The 26,616-nt window shown below is 33.0% G+C and overlaps 2 protein-coding genes across 2 annotated transcripts in view; one reads left to right on the top strand and one right to left on the bottom strand.

Annotated features, from left to right (window-relative positions):
* Nucleotides 1-310: 310 nt before the first annotated feature.
* On the bottom strand, nucleotides 311-1,524 carry RfC38 (replication factor C subunit RfC38). Its single transcript, XM_072536534.1, has one exon. It carries the CDS (start codon nucleotides 1,432-1,434, stop codon nucleotides 367-369), a length of 1,068 nt encoding a protein of 355 aa, XP_072392635.1. The 5' UTR covers nucleotides 1,435-1,524; the 3' UTR covers nucleotides 311-366.
* A 270-nt stretch (nucleotides 1,525-1,794) lies between these two features.
* Bruce (BIR repeat containing ubiquitin-conjugating enzyme) overlaps nucleotides 1,795-26,616 on the top strand; it is a 90,284-nt gene continuing 65,462 nt past the window's right edge. The window contains exons 1-7 of the mRNA XM_072534390.1: nucleotides 1,795-2,005; nucleotides 2,068-2,249; nucleotides 15,213-15,338; nucleotides 15,989-16,224; nucleotides 21,818-22,266; nucleotides 23,584-24,152; nucleotides 25,041-25,494. Of these exons, the coding sequence (XP_072390491.1) occupies nucleotides 1,807-2,005; nucleotides 2,068-2,249; nucleotides 15,213-15,338; nucleotides 15,989-16,224; nucleotides 21,818-22,266; nucleotides 23,584-24,152; nucleotides 25,041-25,494 (2,215 nt within the window). The 5' untranslated portion in view covers nucleotides 1,795-1,806. The remainder of the gene's footprint in view (nucleotides 2,006-2,067; nucleotides 2,250-15,212; nucleotides 15,339-15,988; nucleotides 16,225-21,817; nucleotides 22,267-23,583; nucleotides 24,153-25,040; nucleotides 25,495-26,616) is intronic.

The following is a 26,616-nucleotide window of genomic DNA, read 5'->3' as shown; positions in this document are numbered from 1 at the left end:
TTTGGTTCGCATTTGGCATTTTTATTTAACAGCTACCCACTGGTCCTAGGTTAGAGTGTTCCCTAGTTCCCTTATTCACCACCTGGATACACATCTGATGGGAGACAGACAACTCTACACGGATTTGTGTAATATTATCAAGTCTTATTCTGCCTTATAATCAATAAATTGATCACGAATATCTAGAGCCTCTTGTGTCTATGTATTACTTTTAAAAAACACTTACCTTTGGAAATATACAAAGAGCTATAACTATATAGGTTAACAAGGAAATTAAAGGTTGTTTTGGTTGATAAATAAAACTAAAAAATTATTTTTATTTTATTACAAAATACAAAAGATTAAAAACAAACAGTACAAATTTGATTAAAAATCTCCCATCATTTCTTGCATCATGCTTTGATAAATGTACATAAACTTTGCAACAAATGATTCTAAATGAAAGATAGCTTTATTTCCTTGAACCATCCTGTGTTCATGAATTGCAGCTTCTTCTACAACTCTAGCTTTGATAGAAAAATCACATTTTTTTAAAAGTTCCTCTAAAAGTGTCTTAAATATAATATCAGAAGGAATCCCATTGCTAAGTAACTCATATAGATTTTCTCGTACTTTTGATAATGTCTCAATATTTTGCGTTTGTAGTATTCTATTTGCAGTTTTCTTTATAAATAATTGCCAGTCTGGTTCGGCAACCTTTTGATTAGGTGTGAATGGGTATTGTTCAACTTTGCAAGCTTCACATATTAGTAGTGCTCTTCTTAAATTTCTATTAGATACTTCAACAATTCTTTTTGCTAACTCTGTAGGTAACTGAAGGTCTTCCTTTTTACATGTATTTTGTAATATACTAATTATAGTTTCCTCTGAAGGCGCTGGTACTCTAATACACAAACAACGAGATCTAATAGCAGGTATTACCCTTGATATTGATGTTGCACAAAGTATTATACGACAGTTTGCAATATACTTTTCCATAGTTCTTCTCAAGGCATGTTGGGCATCTTTTGTGAGGTCATCTACATCAGTAAGTACTATAACTTTAAATTCTCTTTGGGCATTAACATTCAACTGCTGACTTTGTGCAACATTTTTTATTATATCCATAACCACAACTCTATCATAAATACCTACATCACTAGGGTTTACTTCTATGTGATAATTGCTGTTCAAAGTCATAATTTCCAACTTTTTGTTTGAAGGAGTGGTAAAATGCATCATTTCCATTTTTAATCTTTCTACTCCAGCACCATATAGTTCTTTCAACAAACACATAATTCGAGTCTTTTTACCAGCCCCCAATGGACCATATATAAGCAAATGGGGGAAATCACCATCTTTTGTAAGATTTTTCAAATTCACACTTTGCTCTGTGTGGTAATCTACACTTGATAGGTCCTTAGGACGATATTTATCAGCCCACAACATATTCATTTTGCTTTTCGAATTAAAACAGTATTTTTAAATAATCAACTTTTCACTCTCCTCTCAACTTATTTTGGCGCCGCTGTCATACGTCACAATTCAATATCTTCTTTTTGTTGTTTTTAAGACAATAATCCAATGTTCTTGAAAATAATTATTCATAGTTTTAAACTATATAAAAAAAAGTTGCATTTATTTTTACTTTCAAAATTCTAAAAATTGATTATGAATAACTGTTCATGTCATATTATTTGAAGGTATTAAGATAAGGTGGATGTACATCAACGTAATTTTAGGTTTGTATGAAACCTTGTATTGGTAAAACAAAAATCCCCGCTAATCACATTTTTTACAGACAGATGACACAAATGTCATATATTCATGGCGCAAGATGTTTTTAGCAAAATGGCTGAGGAACAGTGGATTTTAAATGAAGATGGTTATTTAAATGTAGATATAGATGTAAAAGAAATAATTTACCATCCATATCTTAATGTCATCTTAATTTGCACACAAACCGGAGTGGTAAGCGTCTTAGACGTAAATTCTGGTGTAATCCTTCACTCCAGCTCTCTCTCAGGTATTATAACATCTTTATATGAATTACAGTTAATAAAATAATAATTTCTGGATAATTTTTAGCCCAAAATCTATCGAATGTTAAGTGCAAGTACATTCCATCTTTGGACAGAGTGTTATTCACAGATGGGCAAGCATTGGGTGTGAGGTCTGACTACAATGGTGTTTTACTCCTTGACAGTATTCTTCAGAAAAATATTACAGATGGAAAACAGGAAGTTAAAATTGAATTGCCACTATCAGAGGTAAGTTAAGTTTTGAATCATAGTTAAATTTTTACTGTGTATCAAGTTTGTTATCCTACAATGTTATTGTTTTATAGATAAACATATAAACTGTGTTTGATGTAATTATAGAGTTTGAGTAAAACATCATAAGTACCAATTTTTAATCACTCGGGGAATTTTTAAACCTATATATTAAACCTAGACAAAAAATTGGCAATACTTTGATAGTTAATATTAATGAGAATATTAGAGATAATAATATATGTAAGTGTAATAATAACTATATATTTAAATAAATTGATGTGTATTTATAAGAAAAGTAATAACATATAATCTAAAAACTTTGGAGGAATTCCACCCTTAGTGTTAACATAGATACTTATTATTTGTTTTTTAGTTGTGAAATTTTAAGAAAAGTTCTAGTAGTCATAAATATGTTTAAGTATGAAACTCTTATTGAAGTTCTATTCATTGATTTTAAAGGAACATAGGGAAGTATAATTAGAATCAAGCTAGTGGAAGTTTTTGTAGAAATAAATTCCTAAAATCAATTAAGATGAATCAAAATGTCATCAGTATTGATAATGGACAGAGTAAATATATTGAAAAATTAATTTATCTAAAAATATAAACAGAAAAGTAATAAATCATTAAGTATGATTACAAGACCATTCAGTTAAGCATCCTCTTTAACCATTAGTAACTTACAATGTAATTAGCCATATTAAGAAAGGGTAGTACACAGTTCTTAACTTAAGTAAACTGTATAATTATCGCGAAGTCAACAGAAAAATGTTTGCATTTTAGTAAGAAAACTCACTTTCAATAAGAACTTTCAAAAAAGTGGATGTAGAATTGATAACAGTTTATTAATTTGTTTCAATTGATATTTTAAATCTTTATTAAACTAGGAAACCCTGATATTTTACATTTGCTGCAAGTAATACATTATATGGATATATAAATAATATGAATGATATTAAAACAATAAAAACACTGCATAGAATCAATAACAATTGTACAATACCAATATAATCCAAAAATAAAAACAATGAATTTTACATAAAATCTGTGACATACAATAAAATCATTTAATTCACATTGTCAATGAGTTCTTTCTTAAAAATAAAAATATTTGGAGAATATTGTTTGGTGGCATATAAAAGTCACTGAAACTAGTAAAAACAAGAGATTTCATTGAACTGTATCTATTGGTTCTATAAATATGTACTTATCTGGTTGATTTATCTAGTAAAATATTCATATGAATTTTAATTAAATGAATCACATTCATCAAAATAAGACTGAGACAGACTCTCTTATAATATTTAATTCATTGATAGAGAATGTAGCTGTTGCTTAACCAATCCAAAGTACTAAGAATTGTTAAAATCAGTGTAACAACTGCATGTGCATTTCTCAATTTTGGAGCTTCTGCAATTGAGAAATTTGATTCAAATTAAAAATATGTAGGATTGAAGCACAATAATCAAAATTTGCTTAGATTATAGTTTTGTACACCATTATACGAGCTACTTCAATGCATTTTGCAAGGTAAAATTGAAGGGAAAAGGGCCCCAGGACGAAGAAGAATATCCTGGCTAACCTGAGAGCATGGTATAGAAAGACCTCAACACAGCTATTTCGTATAGCAACCAACAAAATCATCATAGCCAGAATGATTGCCAATGTTCAGAACAGACAGACACCCTAAGAAGAAGACACCATTATTATGGATTGCTCAGATAGGCAAGCAAAGCATAGTTTTTTTGATAGTTTTTAGTTATGTAGGTACTTATGGTGATCACTAAACACTAGATAACTATCTACTTGAAAACCAAGATATTTGATACACTTGACAAATTTCTAGGCACTGTGAGTAAAAAGTTATTCGAATTTAGGTTTTGTGGAAGCTATCATGGCTTTAGTCTTGAGTCACATTCAATTTAAGTTTATTTGATTTTAAATACTCCTTAACTGCTCCAAGTATTACATTCATTTTATGAATAGCAACATTTATATCATTACTATAACAAGCTAACAAAATATCATCTAGAAACAGATTCACAAAGTCACAATCAGTGAATTAATTTAAATAAAGTATAAACAGAAGTGGGTCAAGCACCCTTCCCTGAGGGACACCAATATTACACTGTATTTCATGACACAATATCCTTTGTTTAAGTTCATATAAATAGACAGATATAATATACATAATACATTGATCCACATCAAATATCGGAATAAATTGAAAGTATATTAGGAACAACAATAGATAAGTATATATCCTATATAAAATTATACTTGTTTCTCTAAGGCTAAATATAACAACATCACAAGAGCTTGATGATTATATAAATAGGACTCATACTCTTTACCTATAGAGTGGGAATAGATCTGACTTGAAATTCTATTGAGGTGGAAATTATACAATTTTCAGTAACTATGCTGTGTTTTTAAACTAGGAGGAGTAAACCCAAGAGACAGATTCACACCCAATAATTTCACTAGGTAAATCACCTGATTCATCTTCTTTTTTGGCTGATCATCTTGGAATTCTACAGTAATCCAGTAATCAATATCAAACAACTTTACAGATAGAAAACTTGAAATGAATGACACATAATCGAAACAGACATAAGTGTACCTTTGCAATAAAGTTTAATGTAAAGTCAGTATTTACTACATCTTCCATTTTCTCTCATTTTATTGTCTTATTTGAAAATTTCATATCTTGGTTTTAACTGTTTGATGTGCAAATCCATGCAGAATTTAATCCAATAATTAAGACATAGATATTTAATTATAGTATTTTTAATTTTTATAAAATACAAATTCAAATAAATTATAATCACATTAAAATTACATTGTAGATACAGTAAAACCTCTGTTAACCGAAATAATTGGGGGGGAGGCCGTTTCGGATAACAAGAATTTCGGTTAAAAATAACATTGTTTTTTATAATATTCTTGATCAAAATATTGGTATTAAAAAATACTATGAGTTGATTTCGAAATGTTTTCTAATAAGTAAATCCAAAATAAAGTAATAAAATTAAGGAAAATGAACAAGTTTAACATGCTTTTTTAAAGAAATCTGCTATTTTTTGCGTTTTCGTTTGACAACGATGTTTCTCTCTCCCTCCATCGTTAATTTGCAGAACGTCATGAGTTTGCCTTATTTGATTGTTCGACGAAACGTAAAGCAATCTGAAAAGGACAAAATTTTATGTAATGACAACAAAAATTAAGAATCTAGTCGTGTCCCTAACTAATTAGGCCTACTGTATAAAATTCTTTCCTCTAAAGCATTGAAAATCTCGTCGACGGTCTTGTGCTGCCTGTTGCCTCTTGGATCGTCATCTTCGTCATCTGATATGCTCAGGTTGTCTTGATAAAGAACCATATCAATGATGTCCTGGTCGATGAATTCACGTTCTGAGTCATCAGCTGCTAACCAGTCACGTATCTCTTCTTAGTTAATTTCGTCATGTCCCGGCAAATTTTTAATGAAAGGTTTAATTTCTTCTGTCGTTTTCTTACCATTTTCTTCTTCAGGATCGTCAATCAAAATCTTATCAAAAAGTTTGTTCCAGCATTTTTCCAAAGTTGAAGATGTGATCTTGGCCCACGACTCAGCTCACCAATAAAAATGTTTTATTGTTACAGATTTGAGAATTTTGGGAACACTTTTGGATTAATTCGTCTCCTGTAATAACAGATGTCTTAAAAATGCTTCTCTATAATGTCTCTTGAATGTCTCTATGACTCCCTGGTCTAACGGCTGGATTAAGCTTGTGACATTCGGTGGCAAAAATCTGACAATTGTCCTCATTTTGTAGATTTTGAGGGTGAGGGCGCATTGTCAACAAGCAACAATGCTTTGATGGGAAGGTTTTTTGATTTTAAAAAGGATTTTACACTTGGGACGAATTCATTTTCAAACCATTCTAAAAATAAAGTGGTCGACATCCATGAACTTTTTTGACTTCTATACCTTAAAATACCTTTTCGGAAATATCTTTTAGAGCTCTTGGTTTTTGTGATTTCCCAACACACATAGACATCAATTGGTGAGTGAAATTAACGGAATTGTTTACGTTTTGCGACAAACATTTACTTTTTGTTGACGAAATTATTGAAACTGTCATCCGTTTCGGTTAAACGATGTTTCGGTTAAAAAGGTTTCGGTTAAGGGAGGTTTTACTGTACAATTTATTTATCTTCTGAGGAGTTTGTGTTACTGTCAGCATTGTCAATTGAAATTATAATGGTTCTATTACACTATTCATGATGCCATCTACTTTACACATTTCTTCTTCTATTTTCAGTTGTAGTTACATTCTCGAGAACTTGTAACAGAAGTTTTTTTTATTTATCACAGTTTATATGTTGTGGTTTTGAATGCCACTTCATTTTTCACCTGGCCCCAAATTTTCTCAATGGGATTTAACTCACAATGATGTGGAGGCAGCCACAGTACAATTTGACCATTTTTTTAGCGATTTCATCAGTTACATACATATACTTATCTTTATTTAAACATATCAGATATAAAAATCCTGGCCTAACCATCTTTAAATCAAAAGGAATATTTTTATTTGTAATCATTCTTTCATATCTTTCTTTTTTGATATTGTTTATAATTTTTGCAAGATATTACTAAACCAATTTTCAAAAACAGATGCATTTATTTCTTCATGGTAATCTTCTGTCTTTCTTCCACTCAAAAAGTAAAAGTCCCCAAAAATAACAAAACCTAACTATGATCCGATATGTAGAACTATGGAGCATTTTCCTTTCCCTGATGGGTTTTTCAAACCAGTAGACATGCATCAATAAATGCCTGTCTAAGGTTTTTTATGCAAGTGTCTTTGGTGTGACCTTCATTTAACGATATTTCGTCTAAGTAATAAAGGGGTTTATCTTCAATTCTGTACTGTTTTATAGAAGTTAGGTAATTATGTTTACATCTTATAATTTCATCACATTCAATGAGAATACTTTTTCAACTACTTTTTAAGTATCTACAAAATAATAAAATTTATTTGAATACAGCTTTTTATCTTCTAAATCAATTCTAATTGATTGCCTAACTCAGACACAATATGAAGATTTTTTGTGTTGCATGTTTTATTTACTATATATTTGTGCTTTGTGGCTAACCCATATTTACTTACTCTAAATTGATTTGTTGTTAATTTCACTTAAAATTTTATTTAGGGCATTTCATTCTTGAAAAGAAGCTGTGTACTATCTGTCTTACAGATGTTTTAACTTTTTCATCATATGTTGCAAGTGAAGATGGTCGACCACCAGATTGTTTAAGTGCTGAATTATCAAATAGATTGACGCCTCCCATATGTCAGTTATATTCATTGATCATATTGGGTTGAGTCATTGAATCTTCTTTGCAAAGTTTTTTGATTGTATCTTTGTACATTTACTATTGGTTGGACTGTGGCATGATTACTTGCTACAGTAACTATGGAATTGTCATTCCACCTTACTATTGTGGCCTCTGTCTCATTGTCCATTGTTTTTCTTGTCAATTACCTTACTGATTTCTAAGGGACATTTTGATATACGATTTTCTTGTACAGTTCAAGTAAAGAAAACACCGTTTTCTTTATGAATTTGACACAGAGCATAAGTGGAGGAGAAATTATCAAAAAACAACTCGATGTTCTGAAAGTCTAGGCACTACAGAGAGTAGATCTATAATTACTTGTGTATCTAGGGTAAATTCATTTTACTGTCCCTCAGGTTTAACACCACTATATGGTATGAGGTAGCGCTTTGGTTAAACTGCACTGGTAGCGGTTTGGTTAAAGTAATTGAAACACATTGAGATCTATTTTGTCTAAAACCAAACCTAACAATGAACAAGAAAGGACAAAGAATTGTATTTATAAAATACCGTGTGAATGCAATCAGTTTTATTTAGGTGAAACATCAAGGCCATTAAATGTTAGAATAAGTGAACATCAATCTTATATTAAAAATAGAAAATTTGATAGATCTCAAATATGTAAACATGCATGGGATAATGAACATAGGGTTCAATGGAATGATTCAAATATAGTCATAAAAGAAACGGATTTTAAAAAGAGATAAATCAAAGAAGCAGCTCTAATTATGCTGAATGAGAACAATTGTGCCACAAATTCATCGGCAGAATGTAGTAGGATCTGGTTACCCATATTAAAAGAGGAAGTTTTTAAAGGAAACTACCAGCATTAGTAAGTCAGTAACATATAGAGGATACATCATTTATGTTTTTTTAAATAACAAACATATAAAATTAGAATTTGGTGTTTATTGAAAGTAAACTAAATGCACGACCAAATACTTACCATGTCGGGATAGTATTATGAGGTTTTTTCCTGGTTTTTCCCTCATAATTTACTATGGAATCACTAACAGCAGAATTTTACTGTCATTCGTCTTTTTAAAGACGAATTACATGCTATGATTTTTTATGATGGATATTCTCAAATTAAAGTTGATTTCATGTAATCAAATGAACTATCTTACAAGTAAAGTTGTCCCAGGAACGCAACTCAACAATATTGGCAATATCATTTTAAAGTCGTCTACTTTAAAATGTATAATGTATGTCTGAATGGTCAATATAAATGGGCCAGTTAAAATTAAATTATTAGAAGAATTTTTCACCAAGTAACAAGAAAACAAAATTTGTTTAATTTACTAATGTTTGTATTTTGAGAACGATTTCCGAAGTGGAAATTGAAACGTTAATAAACTTACTTTAACCTTTAATTGTGGCTTATTCCCATTTAAATAGTAATTACTTAAAAATGCCACAAGAAAATAGCTTCAGGACAACATTTAGAACAATGCTAGAACTCGAATTGAAAACAAAAAAAAACAAATGCAATGCTAAGTAAAGAGTGCAAAAGATGGTCTTTTTCAAGGGTAAACTGTAGATGTATTGTCGGAATAAATGGTTATTCCCAACATCATCCAATATCTTCCTGTCTCTATAAAAAAAGGTTTAAGAAGCATTTGAAATAAACTATAAAAGATCTAAAAAAGGAAAAAGTCAAGAACTTTGAAAGAAAATTCAAAAATAGGACAACCTTGATAAAAATTACTAAATTTTTGTGCTGTAATACAACTTATAGATGGGAATAGTTATGAAAACTTTTAAATGGTGTAATTAACTAATTTATTTTACTAAATATATGATTCAGGTGAAACATATATGGGAAAAGATATAGAAATATTTGAATAATAACTATTTCTTATGTGAATGATAATAAACCACACTCTGATTAAAGAAGATATGGTATTATAAAATTGATAAGGTATATTGCAGCTACAGTAATATCCTGTAATTTTAAAATTTTCTTAAAATAGTTTGTTCTATTATTAAAATATTTGTTATTTTGTGTTACAAAAAATATAAACACTGGTATTTCCACGAAATATGATTTTTGGGATTTAGTCTTTTATTTAACATTCAAAATATTATGTAATTTGTTTAAATGGATTTTATATTTAGTATTGTGGTTCTATGAAAACTGTTACAGAATTATTTGCATATAATCAAACCTAGTTTGATAAAAAGTATTATACAAAACATATGTATTTTAAAAATTTTTTTTCTACATACTTATAAATAAATAAATACTTAATTGTAATTTACTGGTATCTAAATTTTCAGAACTAATTTTAACTTTTCCACAGTTATTTCAATGAAAACATACTATTATTAATTTATTATCTCAACATTTTTACTGTTGTTTAGATGTTTTTGGTATAGTGCAATATTTGTATTCCAATTTTCAAACAAATAATGTATCTTTTTGTATATATTACATATCAAAGTAAATACATACTTTATTCTTTATCATAGCCTATTTAACCAACAGCTACTATTAAAAAATGTTACTTGGGTGCTTGTATACATGTATATCCCTCAACTACTGACGTGGATGTTTCAGGACGTAGACACTGACATACGGTATGTCATACTGCTGCCTATGTTCCCTTGTTTTCAATATGAATTTGTCTCATATCACTGTATTTGCTTTTTACATCAACTGCGGAATGATTCTTCACACTCATGTAGAATAAAATACTGCTCCACATAAAATAAACTTTATTTTTTCAAGAAAATTATGAACGCATGCATAATATTAAAAAAAAATGATGGACGTTATTACAAAATCCTTTATAAATTGAATTACAAAAAAATTTGAGTAGGTATTGGTAACTAAAAAATGGTAAAAGAATGTTGAAAGACACAGACTAAAAATATGAATAAACAAAAAATGAAATACAAAATACTGACAATAACTAAAAATTACAATAAAAAACTAGTCATTTTGAGTGCAAGGTCCGCAAATTTTCTTTGTACACTGGTTTTCCACAAGAAAAGCACACATAAAAGGTTTTTCGCTTTTATGCACTTGGACATAAGTAACACGTCTTCTTTTTCTCAAGCCTTTCTTCAAAATCTGCTTCTTTTTGGTGTTTTTGTCCTAGTATTCGTTCAATACAACATATCATTTCAGGGTTCTGGGATTTTCGAGTCTTCTCTGAAGATGTGGTAAAACTAATTGCTTCGCCAATTCCTTTATGTAGTTTAACCTCTCCGTATTTTTTTCCTGTAGTGATTGGTACACGACATTCGAATTAACAGCAGCTATATCAATGATGTTATAAAAAACAGTGACCATCGGCGAGAACGACGTTTAACAGCATATTTGGCACACTTGGCATCTAACGTATCGACACCTCCTTTCGTAAGATTATAATGAGCTATAATCTCTGGTTTTCCAGTAATCTGTTCCGTGCTTATTGGATGGTGTATCGAAGAAATGAGTAAAACAGCCTTCGATGTTTTTGGCACATGGGAAATTAGGGTTAAAGTTTTCGTAAATCCGTAAAAAGTCGAATTTACTTCCCTGCATCGGTGTTACTGGAATTCCGGAGGGATTTCCCGTTTATTTTTCTTAAGGGTTCTCACATAAGTTTTCTTTACTTCTAACTGCTGTAGTAACTCTATAGAACTAAACCAATTATCGGCTGTAATATTACGGTTGCTTCCATAAATAGGTTTAGCAAGCCGAAGAACAGATTCAGTTGGTTTATTCATCTTTTTTCCTCCTCAGATAACCCTATTCCGCCAGTGTCCTTGCCTTCATATATAATATAGGCATTGTATAAGTAACTCGTTCGTGCATCAGTCAGGCACATTATTTTAATGCTATATTTCACAGGCTTATTAGGCCTATACATTTTAAACCTACACCTTCCCCTAAAGCCGACCAACATTTCACCAACACAAACACATGTGCCTACGGAATACAGTTTTTGACAATTTGATATAAATATATTAAATATGTTACTAATGGCTGCTGTTGGATCTACCTTTCTTCTTTCCTCTCTATCCAGAGAGTTATCAAAACGTAAACATTTTAGAAATATTCCAAATCTTTCTTTTGACATACCACATCTGAATATATCCCTAGCAGTGCCATCTGTAGCAAATATAGAGTTTATATCTTCGTCATTGGATTTGAAAGCTGATGGGTATAAAAGCAATCCCAAAAAGGCTTTCAGTTCTATTTCATCAATTTCATTTAGTTCTGGTCTATTCATTTTTCTACAGTTTTTACGAATTGCATCTAATTTATTATTTGTCCATTTAAGTATTTCTTATATTATATCCTCGGAAATAAGAAAATAAAAAAAAAATGACGAAGTCTCGTTTCTTACATCTTTGGACCGAAGAGCTGGTACTGTTGTTACAAGATTGTGTAACGGATTTCTTACATTTTTTTGAAGGTTCTTACATTTTTTTGAAGGTTCTGTAGCAGACCACTTAAAACGATTTTGGCGTACAAATATGACTTATCAGTAGCATTTGAATAATATTCGTCTTCAGAACCTTCCGATTGCTCACTTCTGGTGTGGTGTTGACCAATGCCTACTGTGCTTACATCGTCAATATCACTATCACTAAAATATTCTAAATTGCTAGGTACTTCGTCAGCCCATTGAGCTAGATCAGCCTCAAAATCATAATCTGAAATTTTACAGATTTGCGAGTAAATTTAGAACAACTTCATGAACTTGCTGCTATAGTGATAGCGAAAGAATACACTGGACTGCTTTTAACTATAGAAACGTAAACACTGACATGCGGTACGTGATACCGCAAGAAAACTTTACGTCAACGTAGTTTAAAGACTAAACCCATACTAAAACTGCAGCAGTTGCGATCAGGTGTAATTACAAACCACTTGAAGGTACACAGATGCTTTTCTAGGAATCTTTTATAAAACACGTTTTACAACAAAATATATTTTCGGCGCGGTATGGTATACCACATGTCAGTGGTTAAGGGATATATTGAAAAAAAAACGATGTTTTGTTCATTATTGCGTCTTTTACTTCAGTTTTTTAAAGATAAAACCTTAATTTACATTGTAACTCTTATATTAAAAATATGAAACAAATGATTTTTTTGGAGTATGCAGTTTCCACATATTTTTTTATATATTCTGAACAAATAGGCTTGGTACATTTTCTAAAAACATAAAATGTCTTTCGGCTTTATTGACATGGACATAAGTAGCACATTTTCTACATTAAGTCGTTCATTATTTCTGTTTTTGGCTTCAGTGGATTCTTCAATCTGCAACAGACCTTCCATACAGCTTTTTAGCTCTTTGGTTAACTTAAGAAGTCCAAAATATCTGTGATGCACGTATGCTATAGTAAGTCTCTTAGCAAAAAACTTGAGAAATTAACTAAGATCCATTGGTGTGAATTGTTAATTGCCCTGATGTAAAACATATGTATTGGTATACTACCACACATATTTATCATTTGAAGAAATACCGCCACTGGCCATCTATGAGTTCTTCTACAAAAAGAATAATTTTCACACTTTTTTTCCAAGATGTTAACATCTCCCTTAGTCATATTATAGTCTGTAATCATTTCTGGTTTGCTAGTCTCAGGATCATCCTTTAGAGAAGGATCTTTCTTCTTCTTTTTTATGTAGACATGATTCGGTCTGCTTTTCAATGTGACTCCATTAAGTTGTCGTTCCATCGTTTACGTAGTTTTCCTACTATCGTAGATACTGATCGTTCCATTCTACTCTTCTATTTCTTACCCAGTTCTTGATTTTCTTCACCTTGCATCTACGCTGTATATCTGTACTTTTTGCTCTGTCCCATAGTGTTTTACTATAAATCTTTCAAGTGTTTTCATCTCTGCTGTTTCTAATATCATTTTTGTATTTTCTATGTCAGGTTGTGTTTCTGCTGCGTATGTCATTATTGGTCTGATGACTTTAGTAAATTCTGCCTTTCGTTTCTTTCCCGATATTTTTATTTCTTCATATTGTTTCATTCAGGCAACCTGCGGCTCTTTTGCTAGATAATGTGATGTCTAGATATTTAAACTCCAACACTTGTTCTATTAACTAACCTTCCAGCTCCAATTTACATCTTAGTAAATTTGCTGTTATAACCATGCATTTTGTCTTTTTTAAGGGAAATTAACATGTTAAATTTTCTTTACCCTGAGAGAGTAGTATTGCATCGTTTGCATATCAGAATATTTTAAGTTATCTTTCTCCCATTTGGTATCCTTTTATATGTAGTTGTTACTTTTTTTATTATTTCATCCATAATCAGGTTGAACAATAGAGGACTCAGGGAGTCTCCTTGTCTTCTTAGCCCATTAGATAATGATACTTACTTACTTACTGCGTGGCGTTACAACCCTTCGTGGGTTTTAGCCGACTCGACAACATGCCTCCACTGTTTTCTGTCTTGAGCAACCTCCATCCACATCTCCACGCCCATAGTGCTTAGGTTTCCTGCTATATTATCTCGCCACCGGAGACGAGGGCGTCCGCGTGGTCTCCTTCCAGTTGGGACTTCCTCCGACACCAGTCTTACTGTTCGTTCGTCAGAATGTCTTCTGAGGTCTCCTGCCTATTGGAGTCTTCTGGACTTTATTTTTATTATGATGTTGGCGTCTGGGTAAAGTTCTTCGAGCTCTTTGTTAGTTCTTATCCTATATTGTCCTGATGCTTCATCCAGCACAGGGCCAAAGATCTTCCTTAGGATTTTTCTTTCCCAAACACATAGTCTCTCTTCGTTTGCCTTTGTTATCGTCCAGGTTTCGCTTCCATACATCACAACGGGTCGTATGATTGTTTTATAGATCTTCGTACGTCTTGTTAGTTGTTTCGATTTTATAAGGTTTTGGAGGGCAAAAAGACATCTGTTGCCGGCCTGGATCCTGTTGTTTATTTCTTTGTTTCTGATCCGTTATTATCTTCAGTTATTGTTGTTCCAAGATACTTGAATTCTCTAACGCGCTCAAAGTTAAAGTCATCGATGGTGATGTTCTGCCCGATTCTATCTCTGCTTTGGTTATTGCGGCTCATATACATATATTTCGTCTTGTTTTCGTTGATTTGGAGCCTCATCTTCTCTGCTTGCTTCTCGAACCTCACGAAAGTCTCCTTCATCCTTATTCGTGTGTTTCCTATTAGATCGATATCGTCTGCAAATGCCAGTAGTAAGTTTGGTCCTTCTCGATGAAATACTGTATTCGGTTTTTCGATTCTTGATTCTCTAATTCGATTCAAATCGAATCGAATTAGAGAATGATGGATGAAATAAGTAATACTGCCTTATTTTTGTTGGGTAAATAAAAAAGTAAAGTAATATTTTCAACACGTATATACAATTTATAATACTACCGATTTCTCTTTTTTGGGTAAGAAGTAAGAAGGAATTATCGGCTTGATATTTTTTAGAAAATCCAAAAATGTAAGTCAACTTTTTTGCTTCCTCAATCCAGCTCCTTGACACCACTGGAATAAAAAACCACTTAGTTTTAGAAATATATATGACACAACAGTCTACTACTTTATTTCTTATATTGTTTCAAAACATTCACACTTTACTTTTTTTCTAGGCGATCATTTTAAAGGAAAGTCTATCGTCCAGCAATCTTCATGGACTTGAACAGATAATCAACGAACTTACTGAAATTATTTCAGAGGCCCAAGCACATCATAAAAAAGGCATAAAAGCACAAAAAGTAAGTGTATTGTAATGTTTTTATTAATTCTAATTTATTTATTAAAGGTTCTATTTATAACACTCACAAATTTATTAAAGTCTTTATTTGTACTAATTTATTTTACAATTAATTTATTATAATACGTGCGTTACAATTTAAAAACGCGGCGCGCGATCTTCAGATATTAACTGTTTCCACAATGAAAGTTCCGTCATATTTATACGAAAACAGCTGTTTCTCGAACCCCATGGATGTTGACCTGCTTTGCCTCGAATGCCCGGGCTGGTTTTTCATTCATCCTATTTCCGGAACGTTCGAATGGACCGGTTTTTTATTACTTGGAATTTCTGCCAGCTAGTCGAAGGGTCGTAGAATTTAGAACATATTAGTGAATAAACAACATGTTTACAGGTTTTTAATATGACTCATATTTTTACGTAACAGTATACTTAATTACAACTTTATTGTTTTGTTTAAGTAAATGTTTAGATCTACATGTAGAGTGTATATTCGATTCAAACTCATTATTTGATAAATTTTGGGATATGAACATAACCCTTAAATTTGTGAAGATCTTAAAGAACTTAGAGCTTAAATTTGTGAATTACAACTTATTAGTCTTGATCAACTTTTCTCGGCACTCTTATACAGTATTTATTTTCTTTTAGTGGAATACTGTCTGCCTCACCACACCTCTAGAAGATTTGCGATATGCAACGTCTACTACAGTAGCAAACTTATTGGCCAACAATCAGCACATTCCCGAACTAGGAGTCGCTTCGGCAGTACAAGAACGCCTGTCAGATCTTCTTGGAGACAAGGTAAACGCCTCTGATAGGAAATCTATGGCGAGTGAATGGAGGAGGCGAGAAACCTATAGTCAGTGGCCACATATGGATTATAAGTAAGTGCTTGAACATATTACTATCAGATGACAGACATTCGGTACATTTTATAAACATTAGATTAACATAATGACATAATGAGTAATTTATCCAGCTGTTTGTTTCGCAAATTTTAGGAAACACAGTGGTAAAAATTTGAATTCGGTTTCGCTAGGTAGAAATCGTTTGATTTCTCTTTTTATTAGATTAACATTTTATTTAATCGAACATTTAATCAAAGGTTTTTATACTGTTTTGGAAGTTTCTTTTTGCAAATGATCCAAATCAGTAATTATACCACATGTTTTTTTATTAACATTCAAAATTTTACCCCCTTTTTCACTACATTAAAGTGAAATTACTTACTTTCAGGTTTGAGTTATGATGGTCTAATAGGATTCAAAACGTTGTGAACAATTTTGAAATACTTTTGGATATTTTTACAATTTTATTATTTTACAGTTTTTTATTTTTACAAAGGTTTTGAGTAAATGACTAATTGAGACAATAGTTCTATATTTTTCACACTTTTGCATTAGGTTTCTTTGACATAATAACAAATAGAGAGGGTAGACTTTAGCCGCTCTTGTGGTATTTTAACTGTATTATATATCTTATTGAATACATATCATATACAATATCAATGACAGTCAGAGAATATATACAATCCTCCTCCTCCTCTATCTTTTCTCCTTCGTAAGGATGTAGTGGCGTCATGTAATTTGTTTGACTATTTATGGCCATTGTGATGCGTCTTCGCATCCTCCACTGTTAGTAATAACGGAGCCTAAGTAATTAAATTGCCTTACCACTTCGTATCCTATATATTCAATAGAATAGTCTAAATGTAACACTTAAACATATACAGTACGTAAATATTTCAGCTGGACATATGTAATATACATTGAGGTAAGTGTGGCAACTGCGCTTTCACTAGTCCACTACTGTCGTCAAGGCCGCAGATGTTTTAATTTTTAGTTTCAATTAAGACTCTATTGAAAAACAATAAGTCCCCCGGAGGCGATGAAATAGTGGCAGATGCCTTGAAGGTGGCTGGAAAAAGATTATGGCAGGTCCTTGCCAAACTATTCACTAGATGTTTGCAGGAAGCAATAACACCAACCCAGTGGTATAACGCAGAAATTATCATACTTCATAAAAAAGGGGATGCTACCGACCTCAGGAATTACAGGCCCATAAGTCTACTTTCACATATTTATAAACTATTTACAAAAATAATTACGAAACGACTAGAAAATAAATTGGAATTTTATCAGCCCATAGAACAGGCGGGTTTTAGAAAAGGCTATGGAACAAACGATCACCTACTGGTAATAAAAAATCTTATAGAAAAATGCACTGAATATAATAAACCACTAGCTTTAATATTTGTCGACTATGAAAAGGCATTCGACACCGTAAATCAACAAAAAATGTTGGAAGCCTTGACAGAATGCCGAATTGACTATCGGTATATAAATATAATTAAACATATATACCAAAACGCAACAGCCAGTGTTAGAGTGGGTGATCGTCAAACCCAGAAATTCCCGATACAACGTGGAGTACGCCAGGGGGACACCATATCGCCGAAACTGTTCACTACGCTTTTGGAATATATATGTAAAAGGACAAAACTGACCGACAAGGGCATAAACATAAACGGAGAAAAGCTTAGCCATCTAAGGTTTGCAGATGATATTGTACTAATAGCTGATAGGATAGATGAGGCCAAAGAACTTTTAAATCAGCTCTACCTTTCCTCGCTAGAAGGGGGATTGAAAATAAATATATCTAAAACCCAGATGATGACAAATCTTGTAGTCAGCGAAGATATATGCGTAGGAACAAGATCCATAGACCAGGTAATGGCCTATAAATACCTAGGTCATGAGATTCGCATAGGAAAAGATAACCAAACCGTTGAGCTTCTCCGTCGTATAAGACTGACTTGGGCAGCCTTCGGCAAGCTGAACCATATTTTCAAATCGTCTGATATATCAATATGCCTTAAAAGAAAAACGTTTAATCAGTGTGTTTTGCCAGTGTTAACTTACGGTGCCGAAACGTTGACCATGACAAGGAGAACAGTTCAAAAGATCCGTGTGTGTCAAAGGGCGATGGAGCGTGCTATGTTGGGCGTTTCACTACGAGACAAGATCCCAAATCGCCAGCTACGACAAAGAACAGGAGTGGCTGATGCAGTAGAGAGAGTAGCAACACTAAAATGGAACTGGGCAGGTCACGTGGCTCGAATGACAGACAATAGATGGACAAAGCGGATACTGGAATGGAGACCAAGAGATGATGCCTACCGAAGTAGAGGTCGTCCACCAACACGTTGTACTGACGATCTAAAACGTTGTCATAGGAATTGGATGCAAGAGGCACAAGATCGAAATAGATGGAAAATTATGAGGGAGATCTATGTCCAGCAGTGGATAAGCGAAGATTGAAGAGTTAATTCTGCTACATAAATTGTGATGGGTTGTGATGACCCCGTACTGAAAATGACGAAAAAGTTATTTTTTATAAAATTATGATTTTCGTTAGATGCATTCATTGCAACTTCACAAAACTCCATTGATTGATCGAAATTGATCTCCGGGAAATAACTCTTGGGGTTTCGAATATTTAAAACTCTTAAAGCCATATTTTTTAAAACTTTATTAACTGTGGTATGCGAGACCTCCAACTCCTCGGCGACACTTCTAGTAGTTCTGGAGTTATCCACCCCAGTGATAGCACAAATACTTTCATCTCTCCTTTCGATTTCCTGCTGTCTTTCCGAGGACATACCTTTTCTTTTGTGACATTTTATACAATCTTGTACACAATAATGTGTTTCAAAACTATTTACATTATTTGCAAATGTTTGTCTACAAGGTATGGGTCTATTTTCGAAAGTATCAGCAAATAAATCTGCACAGTCTGACAAAGAATTGCGTTGATAATACGATTTAAATATTTGAACCTTTTCTGGAGAAGTGTAAATAAACATTTTTAAACTATACTCTTCGCTTTACGGTTCCAATCGAAAATAAATGCGTACAGCTAACATATTCTGAGATGCCGATTATCGAGGTATCAATCGTATTGTAGGGTACCGCTTAGTGTGGTGGGATATTGGCATGGCATGGACTCGAGAAAGCACAGTTGCCACACTTACCTCAATGTATATTACCTGTGTCCAGCTGAAAGATTTACGTACTGTATTTAAATATGAAATCTGCGTTGTTAGAAATTCACTAAATTTCAAGCAAGTATTTCTAACTTGCTCTAGACAACCCCAGTATTTAAACTGATTGACTTGCTTGACTTCTTCTACAACTACATATAACTTTGCACATGGGTAATTATTTCTACCCATGTCATCTTTTTCGTCTTCTACATATTTATTTTCAAACCCAAAACTTCACTTGCGAGTTCAATTAGAAGACTTTGAAAATAGTACATGTTATCTACCAATATCCCTGTGTCGTCGGAAAAATATGCAGTTTGGATTAATACTCTTACTAGAGTCTGCCACTGTCTCTCTGAATGCCCTCTTTACTTCCAAGTTCTTTTTCTTCTTCTTCCTTCTTGTATGCAGGCGTTAAAGCCTGTTTCTTCTTCAATATTAGCCTCCTAAATTGTGTAAATTATCGTACTATCTTTTTCTTGGTCTGCCAATACTTCGTACATTTGGTGACTTATCTCGTGCTATTCGTACTATCCTATCCTCTGCCATTCTACTAATGTGTTCGTTCTACTCCTGTTTCCGTTTTGTCACGAATCCATTTATGTCTTCTATATTGCATGCCTTTCGTATATTTTCGCTTCTCTCCCTATCCAACAGACTTTTCCCTGATATTCGTCGGAGTATTTTCATCTCTGTTGTTTCTAGTAGTCGTCTCGTTTTAGATATGTCAACTCTTGTCTCCGCCGTGTATGTTAATATATTGCCGTTTTATAGATTCTTGTTTTTGTGTCTTGTCTTAGGTGTTTGTTCTTCCAGATTATGTCATTAAGAGATCCCGCCGCTTGACTTGCTTTTAAGCTTTGTTATCGTACTTCTTCTTCAACATCTTAGAAACTAGTTATATTCTATTCCCAGATATCTAAACCTTGCTTCCTGCTTTATTATTTTCCATCAATTTCGATTTTACATCGTAGTGGGTATTTAGATGTCATACATTTGGTTTTTTCTGCTGATCATCATATTGTATTTCTTGGCTGTTGTATTGAAGATGTGTGTTAATCTTTGGTACTTACAAGTTGAACAATATTCGTTCTTGTCTCAATATTTTTTTTAAATTTAGAATTCTTCCATTTCGGTGTGGTTTTGAAGACGTGTTGTTTCTCTTATAGTTCCAATACATAATACTATAATGTTTTATTTTATTTTTATTTACACTTATTTTAATTCATTTACAGTTGTCTAACACTAACACTAAAAACACAATTAATGTATATCATTTTATTTACTTCACGCTACAAATATATTTTTTAGGCTAACCCCTACAATTTAATCTCTATATATAGGCGCTTCAGTCGTTCTGGAACTTCATCAGCGCCGCTCGAATACCTTGGAGTTATCTCGAAAGCGGTACATAGACCCCTCTTGACGTCAGGCCTTTGGAATCACGCGGCACAGTAAGGAATCATCTGAACGTTCGGCGACGTCAAAACACCGCAGTTAGGATGTGGATCAGTAGCGTAGCGAGCGGGCTGACGTAACAATACTCTGATATTTTTAACATCAATACAACTTCTATATGTGAATCAAGATATTTCTTACATATCAAAATATTTTATCATTAGTTCGTGTTTGCTGTTATCGAATGATTTTTCATAATCGATGAAACAGAAAAACATTCTTTCTCTGATCAATCTTGTAATATTCTTAAGAAAAACTAAAAAGTGGCTCAAAAGGCGTATTAGCCGGTAGTCTGTATTTTGCACGCACAGTTTTGGGCAGGGCGATAGAAGTAGAGCCAAACTTGAGCCCCATTTGTCCTGTTTCGTAGATACCCTTGAAGAACTTCACGATATCTAGATTTTCTTCATCGAATGGCTGAATTATTTCTGCATACATATAGTCTGTCCCTGGTTCTTTTTCTTAGTTTAATAGTTTGATAGCATACACTTCAGTGCTTAAAATGCTTGGACCTATTAACTGGTCTCCCAATTGTGGTGGGTTTTATGTGTGAAAGTTGAACAAGTTTGCTGTGTATATTTTCCATTCATTAAGTATATAATGAATCTCAGTGCAGAGTAGTCAAGTATCCTTCACTGCTATAATTTCTTTACTAGTTTTGCTGTGTGCACTGAAGTATCCTACTTAGTTTTGCTTTACCTTACGTTTGTTTGCGTTCTTTCATGATCTCGTAGTATTTCCGCCGCCACTAATTTTTAATAGTTGTTTTATTTTGTTTTCATAGTTGTTTTATTTTGGAAAATAAAGTGTTGACATCTTCAAATGACTCTTTGATGGTGATCCATGACTTTCAATATCATATGGAGTTGCTGTATTAGATAACCTATTGTTTATTTCTTTTTATATGCTGCTCTTATGAACTAAAAATTGTTTTTCAAATGTATTTTAGCTAATTTGACGGTTTAACATTCCAGGTGGGCACTACCAGATCAAATGGCCCAAGCAGGTTTCTACCATCAACCGAATTCATCAGGCGACGACCGTGCAATGTGCTTCACGTGCTCAGTGTGCCTCGTTTCCTGGGAACGCACAGACGAACCTTGTAGCGAACACGAACGACATTCCCCAAATTGTCCGTTCGTCATCGGTGAATACACGCAAAATGTTCCATTATCGGTCACATACGCTACCTGTCCAGCTGTAGATGCCATGTTCGCCGGAAAGAACATAAATATAGTTGGGCGAAGTTCTATTGTCGATTTGGTACCAGCAGCAGACCAAGATGGACTTATATCAGTATTTGATGTTTCTGGAAAAGTGAGAAGAGAGTGTTGTTTTTATGTTACACAGTTTGATTCGTTTCTCGTGGACAAATATACACAGGATTTTGGGCAGGGTGGAGGGTGGCCTGGAAGTGATATAAGTAAGTATACGTTATGTGAATATTAATCTATCAATTACAATTTTTTTATTTATTGCTATGACAATTGGTCGATAATAAGTAAATTATATTAACAACACTGCATATGCTGTGGATTAGTTATACAGGCTCAGCGTAATGAGAGAGAGATAGAGTGAGAGAGAGGAGGAGATTTAAGTTAAAGTTGAGAGAATCGTAGCGGTCTCTTGCCTTAATTTTATTTGGGTTAAATTCGACTTTCAGGTCACTATGTAAGTTACTATGTTATCTCATATGTTGATGTACAACCCCATAATTGTAGGCCATAAGTCCAGCCCGGTTTCAAAATCTGTTAATAAATCATTACTTTGTTCTAGATGGAAAGGGAGTGGCTACATATGTCTAGTTTTAACGTTCTGTTTAGTTTAGTTTTAGGGATGCTGTAGGTACAAGGAAACATTTTTTGCTACAAGTTCTGCTCAAGCGCTGTAGATTGTGACATATACAAATGTTTTGTCGATTGTTAGAAAGCACTTAATAGAGTAAAAGATAATAAACTACTATGTACATTCAAAAACACTAACACAGACAACCAACTGAGCAAAGATGTTGAGATAAAGCCATTTTATCGCCCCTACTTTTTAATATCTACGCAGAAGAAGATTATTTCAATTGTGAAGAAGTGTAAGCTAGAATATGTGGTTCACATAATGAGCCATAAACAGCGCTATGGTCTACTGCAGAGAAAACTACAAGACATAAGAGGTTAGGCAGACGAAGAATGTTCTTGTTCTAAAATCTTAAAAAGTGGACTGGACTGTTTGGAAAGTCCACTTTACTTTTTACAGCAGCAACAAATAAAGTGAAAATATCTATATTAGTTACCAAATTCCGTAGCACATCAGCGTATCAAGAAAACTCACCATTTATTTTCATACCTATAATGTACTCCATTTCTCTGATCAGCTTCTCCATTTTTTGAAGGATCTTCGTTATTATAGCTATTTTCTGTTCCTGCAAGTTTTGTTCCAGTTATTGGTGCCAACTTCTAATCTACGGTCATAGGCTTTTAAAGTAATTTATCCAACTTCCTTCACTATTTGATGTAAAACATCTAACACGATCGTTTAGACCTGCTACGATTCTCTCAGGCATTTTGGCAGGTCCTAGATGTCAGGAAGGAATAAATTCCTCACCAAGGCCTATTAACTGCAAATGTCATGCACAATTACAACTATTTCGTATCTTGGATGTAGTAATAAATGCCATTTTATGGAAGTGGCAAAACACACGCACGCAAAACAAATAAATTTTAATATTAATTAACATTTTTTTTTTCAGAAAAATATCCTGTAGATAAAAAAATAACTACTATAGCTATCGTAGGTGATAATAAAAATGTAAATAAATCAATATCATGTAGGCCAAGTATAATCAGTGGCGTAACCCTCACTAGTCAGTCTCAGAATCACACACAGTTAAATCAAACAGAAAATATGATAAAAGATAAAGCGTATCTAGTAGTATATGATTTTACCTACAGCAAAGATTTGGAAGAACAGGAAATTCAGACAGTAAAATCGCCGCCCGAAAATCCATATTTACTGGATACTAATTCTATAGAAGATTTAGATAAGAAAGAAAGTTATACAGACTTCATAGGTAACATAGATCCCGTGGTGTTTTCCTTTTATAAAACTTTGATACCCAGTGAATCTGATGAACTGTATATAAGTCCTACAGTATCGATGACAAAGAAGAGTCACACCGGACCTAAGGTGCTAGTATTCGATAGTTTCAATGCAGCGAATGTTAATTTTAATTCTATATCAAACGATACCAATCTGATGACTAATGGTCCTCTGAGCAATGTGGAAAGCGAGCCTAGTATATCAGACCATATTTTGGAGGTAAGTTTTATTTCTTTATCAATTTTTTAGCACTCATTTATGTCGCAACATATGTTTTTCACAATCACATCGATTTCTACAGGAAGGCGTATTACGCAACTACAGTAAAGTACCACAATTGTAGCGAGAGACTCATGTTTTAATGATCTTTTATAGGCCAGTGAAATTTGACGTTTACCCTTTAGAAAAAAAATATTTTTGTTGTTGGAATACCTACAAAAGGAAACAATTTAATTATTATTTAATAAATAAATTCGTGGATTATTGCAGAATTTGTTTAATCTCTTAAAAATTGACAAAAACGTTCTTCTGACTGGTGAAAGAATATACGTTCAGATAGAAGAAATCTCATTTTATAAGAAATACATTTAAATAATTTGACTGGTCTATTTTTAACTGTTCAAACGTTCTAGAAAAGATTTGGGTTCTATTGAAAATGTAACGTTTACCTCGGTTCAACTTGAAGTTATGTGCAATGTTGTAGTTTATATCTTTCTCTAACGGTAGATAATGTCCGTGATCAACAATGCCGTCGCAGATTAAGGCGATGTAAATGGCAACCCCGTTATTGTTCGGGTAGCTCTATTATCGTCTGTTACCAGTTAGTCGGTTCCATAAGCGCACTGTTAGGGGTTTCATAAAGCAGAGAATATAATTTTTTGTAGTATTATTAGTGGAAGGCGCTTTTACGTGTACTTTTTGTGAATTGATAGTAATTTAGTTTAATTCAATTTAGTGGCAAATAATAAATATGACTGACAATAGTAATAGTGAACCGTATATCAAAAAGAAACGTCACAATTTACCCAAAGACTATGATCGGAAATGTGTTTGAAGGACTAAAGAGAACCAAATGTTAATTAAAGCGAACTATTTTTATTTTTTCAGATTAAAAACTGTCAAGAAAGGAAAAGAGTACACTACTCCCGTGCTGCCCAATGTATAAGCATACCGGAAGAATGCATGTGTCAAGATTTAGAAATAGCGGATATACTACCAACAAACGACCAGAAACACATATTGGTCTATCTAAAAAGCAATAACCCTTCTCAAAACTTCCTACTACTCTATCAACTAGACTTTTCCGATAAAATGGTCAAACTTAAAGAAGATGTCGTATTATTTAAGCAATTGGCCAGTGACGAAAGACCTGTAGAGATAAATTTATTGCCAATTATTGATAAATTTGGATCTTTTTCGGAAAGGCTTACTGAAGCAGAAGGTACCGCTGTGATGGTTTGTGTAGATGGTGTTCTAAGGATCGTCAGTCTCTCAGATTTAAATGTAATATGTTACGCAAAAATAGAAGGAGATGGATTTATTTCGGCCGCATATTGTAATAGTAAGTAGTTTTTTCTGTCTAATATAAACTCATGGATAAAAATATCGAATATTTTGGAATTTTTCGATTCTTTTTTTATAGTCACTATTATTTCAAAATAATTTTAGATTACTGATTTTACTCATAAAGTAAGATAGTAGGCTGATGTACTCAATTGGTTTGAAATAGTTTGACGTTTATACAGTGTTTAGTGTCATTCGTACATTTTATCATATAAAACCTTCTTCACCTAAAGGAAAAAAAAGGTAAAAAACCGTAATAATTCGGTTATTTTTAGTTTAATCTATTAAGTTCAATTAAACATTGTTTAGATTCGACTAAGTTTAAAACAAATATGCCACCAATTCGACACTGCGATGAAGCCCAAGTAGCACAGTCTGATTGTAATTTTGTACTAGGAAGGATATACACAAAAAGATATAGCACGACGTCTCAGGAGAAGTCAATCTACAGTTTCGAATATTTTAAAAAGGTACCATGAGATAGGCAATTTTGTACGAAAGCCTGGTCAAGGACGCCCAAGGTGCACAACCGCAATTGATGACCATTTTTTGGTTTTTAATTCTACAAGAAATCGCTCATTGCGAGTTAATGTGAGTTCAAAAACAGTTAGACGAAGATTAGAAGAAACAAACTTAAAGCCTAGATGCCCTGCAAAAGTTCCACGTCTTCTCCAAAATCTATTATATAAGCCAGATGGTCGAAACCGCGTCTACAGAAGAGTAGGAGAACGATTCGCCACCTACAATCTTGCCCAGACCGTTAGTTTTGGAGGTGGTGGCATAATGCTTTTGGGAGGTATTAGTTGGGAGGGACGCACCGCACTTGTGGAAGTGGTTGGACGTATGACTGGTGACACTTACATTCAAAATATCCTGCAAGATCATGTTTTGCCATATGTTGGTTACATTGGATATGACAGCTTTATGTTAATACACGATAATGCTTGACCACATGCCGCTGCCATAGTAAGTAATTATGTTAATGAGATCCGAATTTGAAGATTGATTGACTACCATTTAGTCCGGATTTAAATCAAATAGAGCACATGTGGGATCAGCTAAAACGCCTCATCGACACAGAAATCCCGTAACAAATACGATAGAGCAACTTCGGCTTGTT

Source organism: Diabrotica undecimpunctata, chromosome 6 (genome assembly GCF_040954645.1).
Source record: "Diabrotica undecimpunctata isolate CICGRU chromosome 6, icDiaUnde3, whole genome shotgun sequence".
NCBI classification, from domain to species: domain Eukaryota; kingdom Metazoa; phylum Arthropoda; class Insecta; order Coleoptera; family Chrysomelidae; genus Diabrotica; species Diabrotica undecimpunctata.
The sequence above is the reverse complement of the archived record's forward strand: the minus strand, read 5'-3'. Positions and strand labels throughout refer to the sequence as shown.

Bases quoted from the DNA above. Each gene is read 5' to 3' on its own strand.
- RfC38 (XM_072536534.1), bottom strand. From the start codon at position 1,434: ATGAATATGTTGTGGGCTGATAAATATCGTCCTAAGGACCTATCAAGT.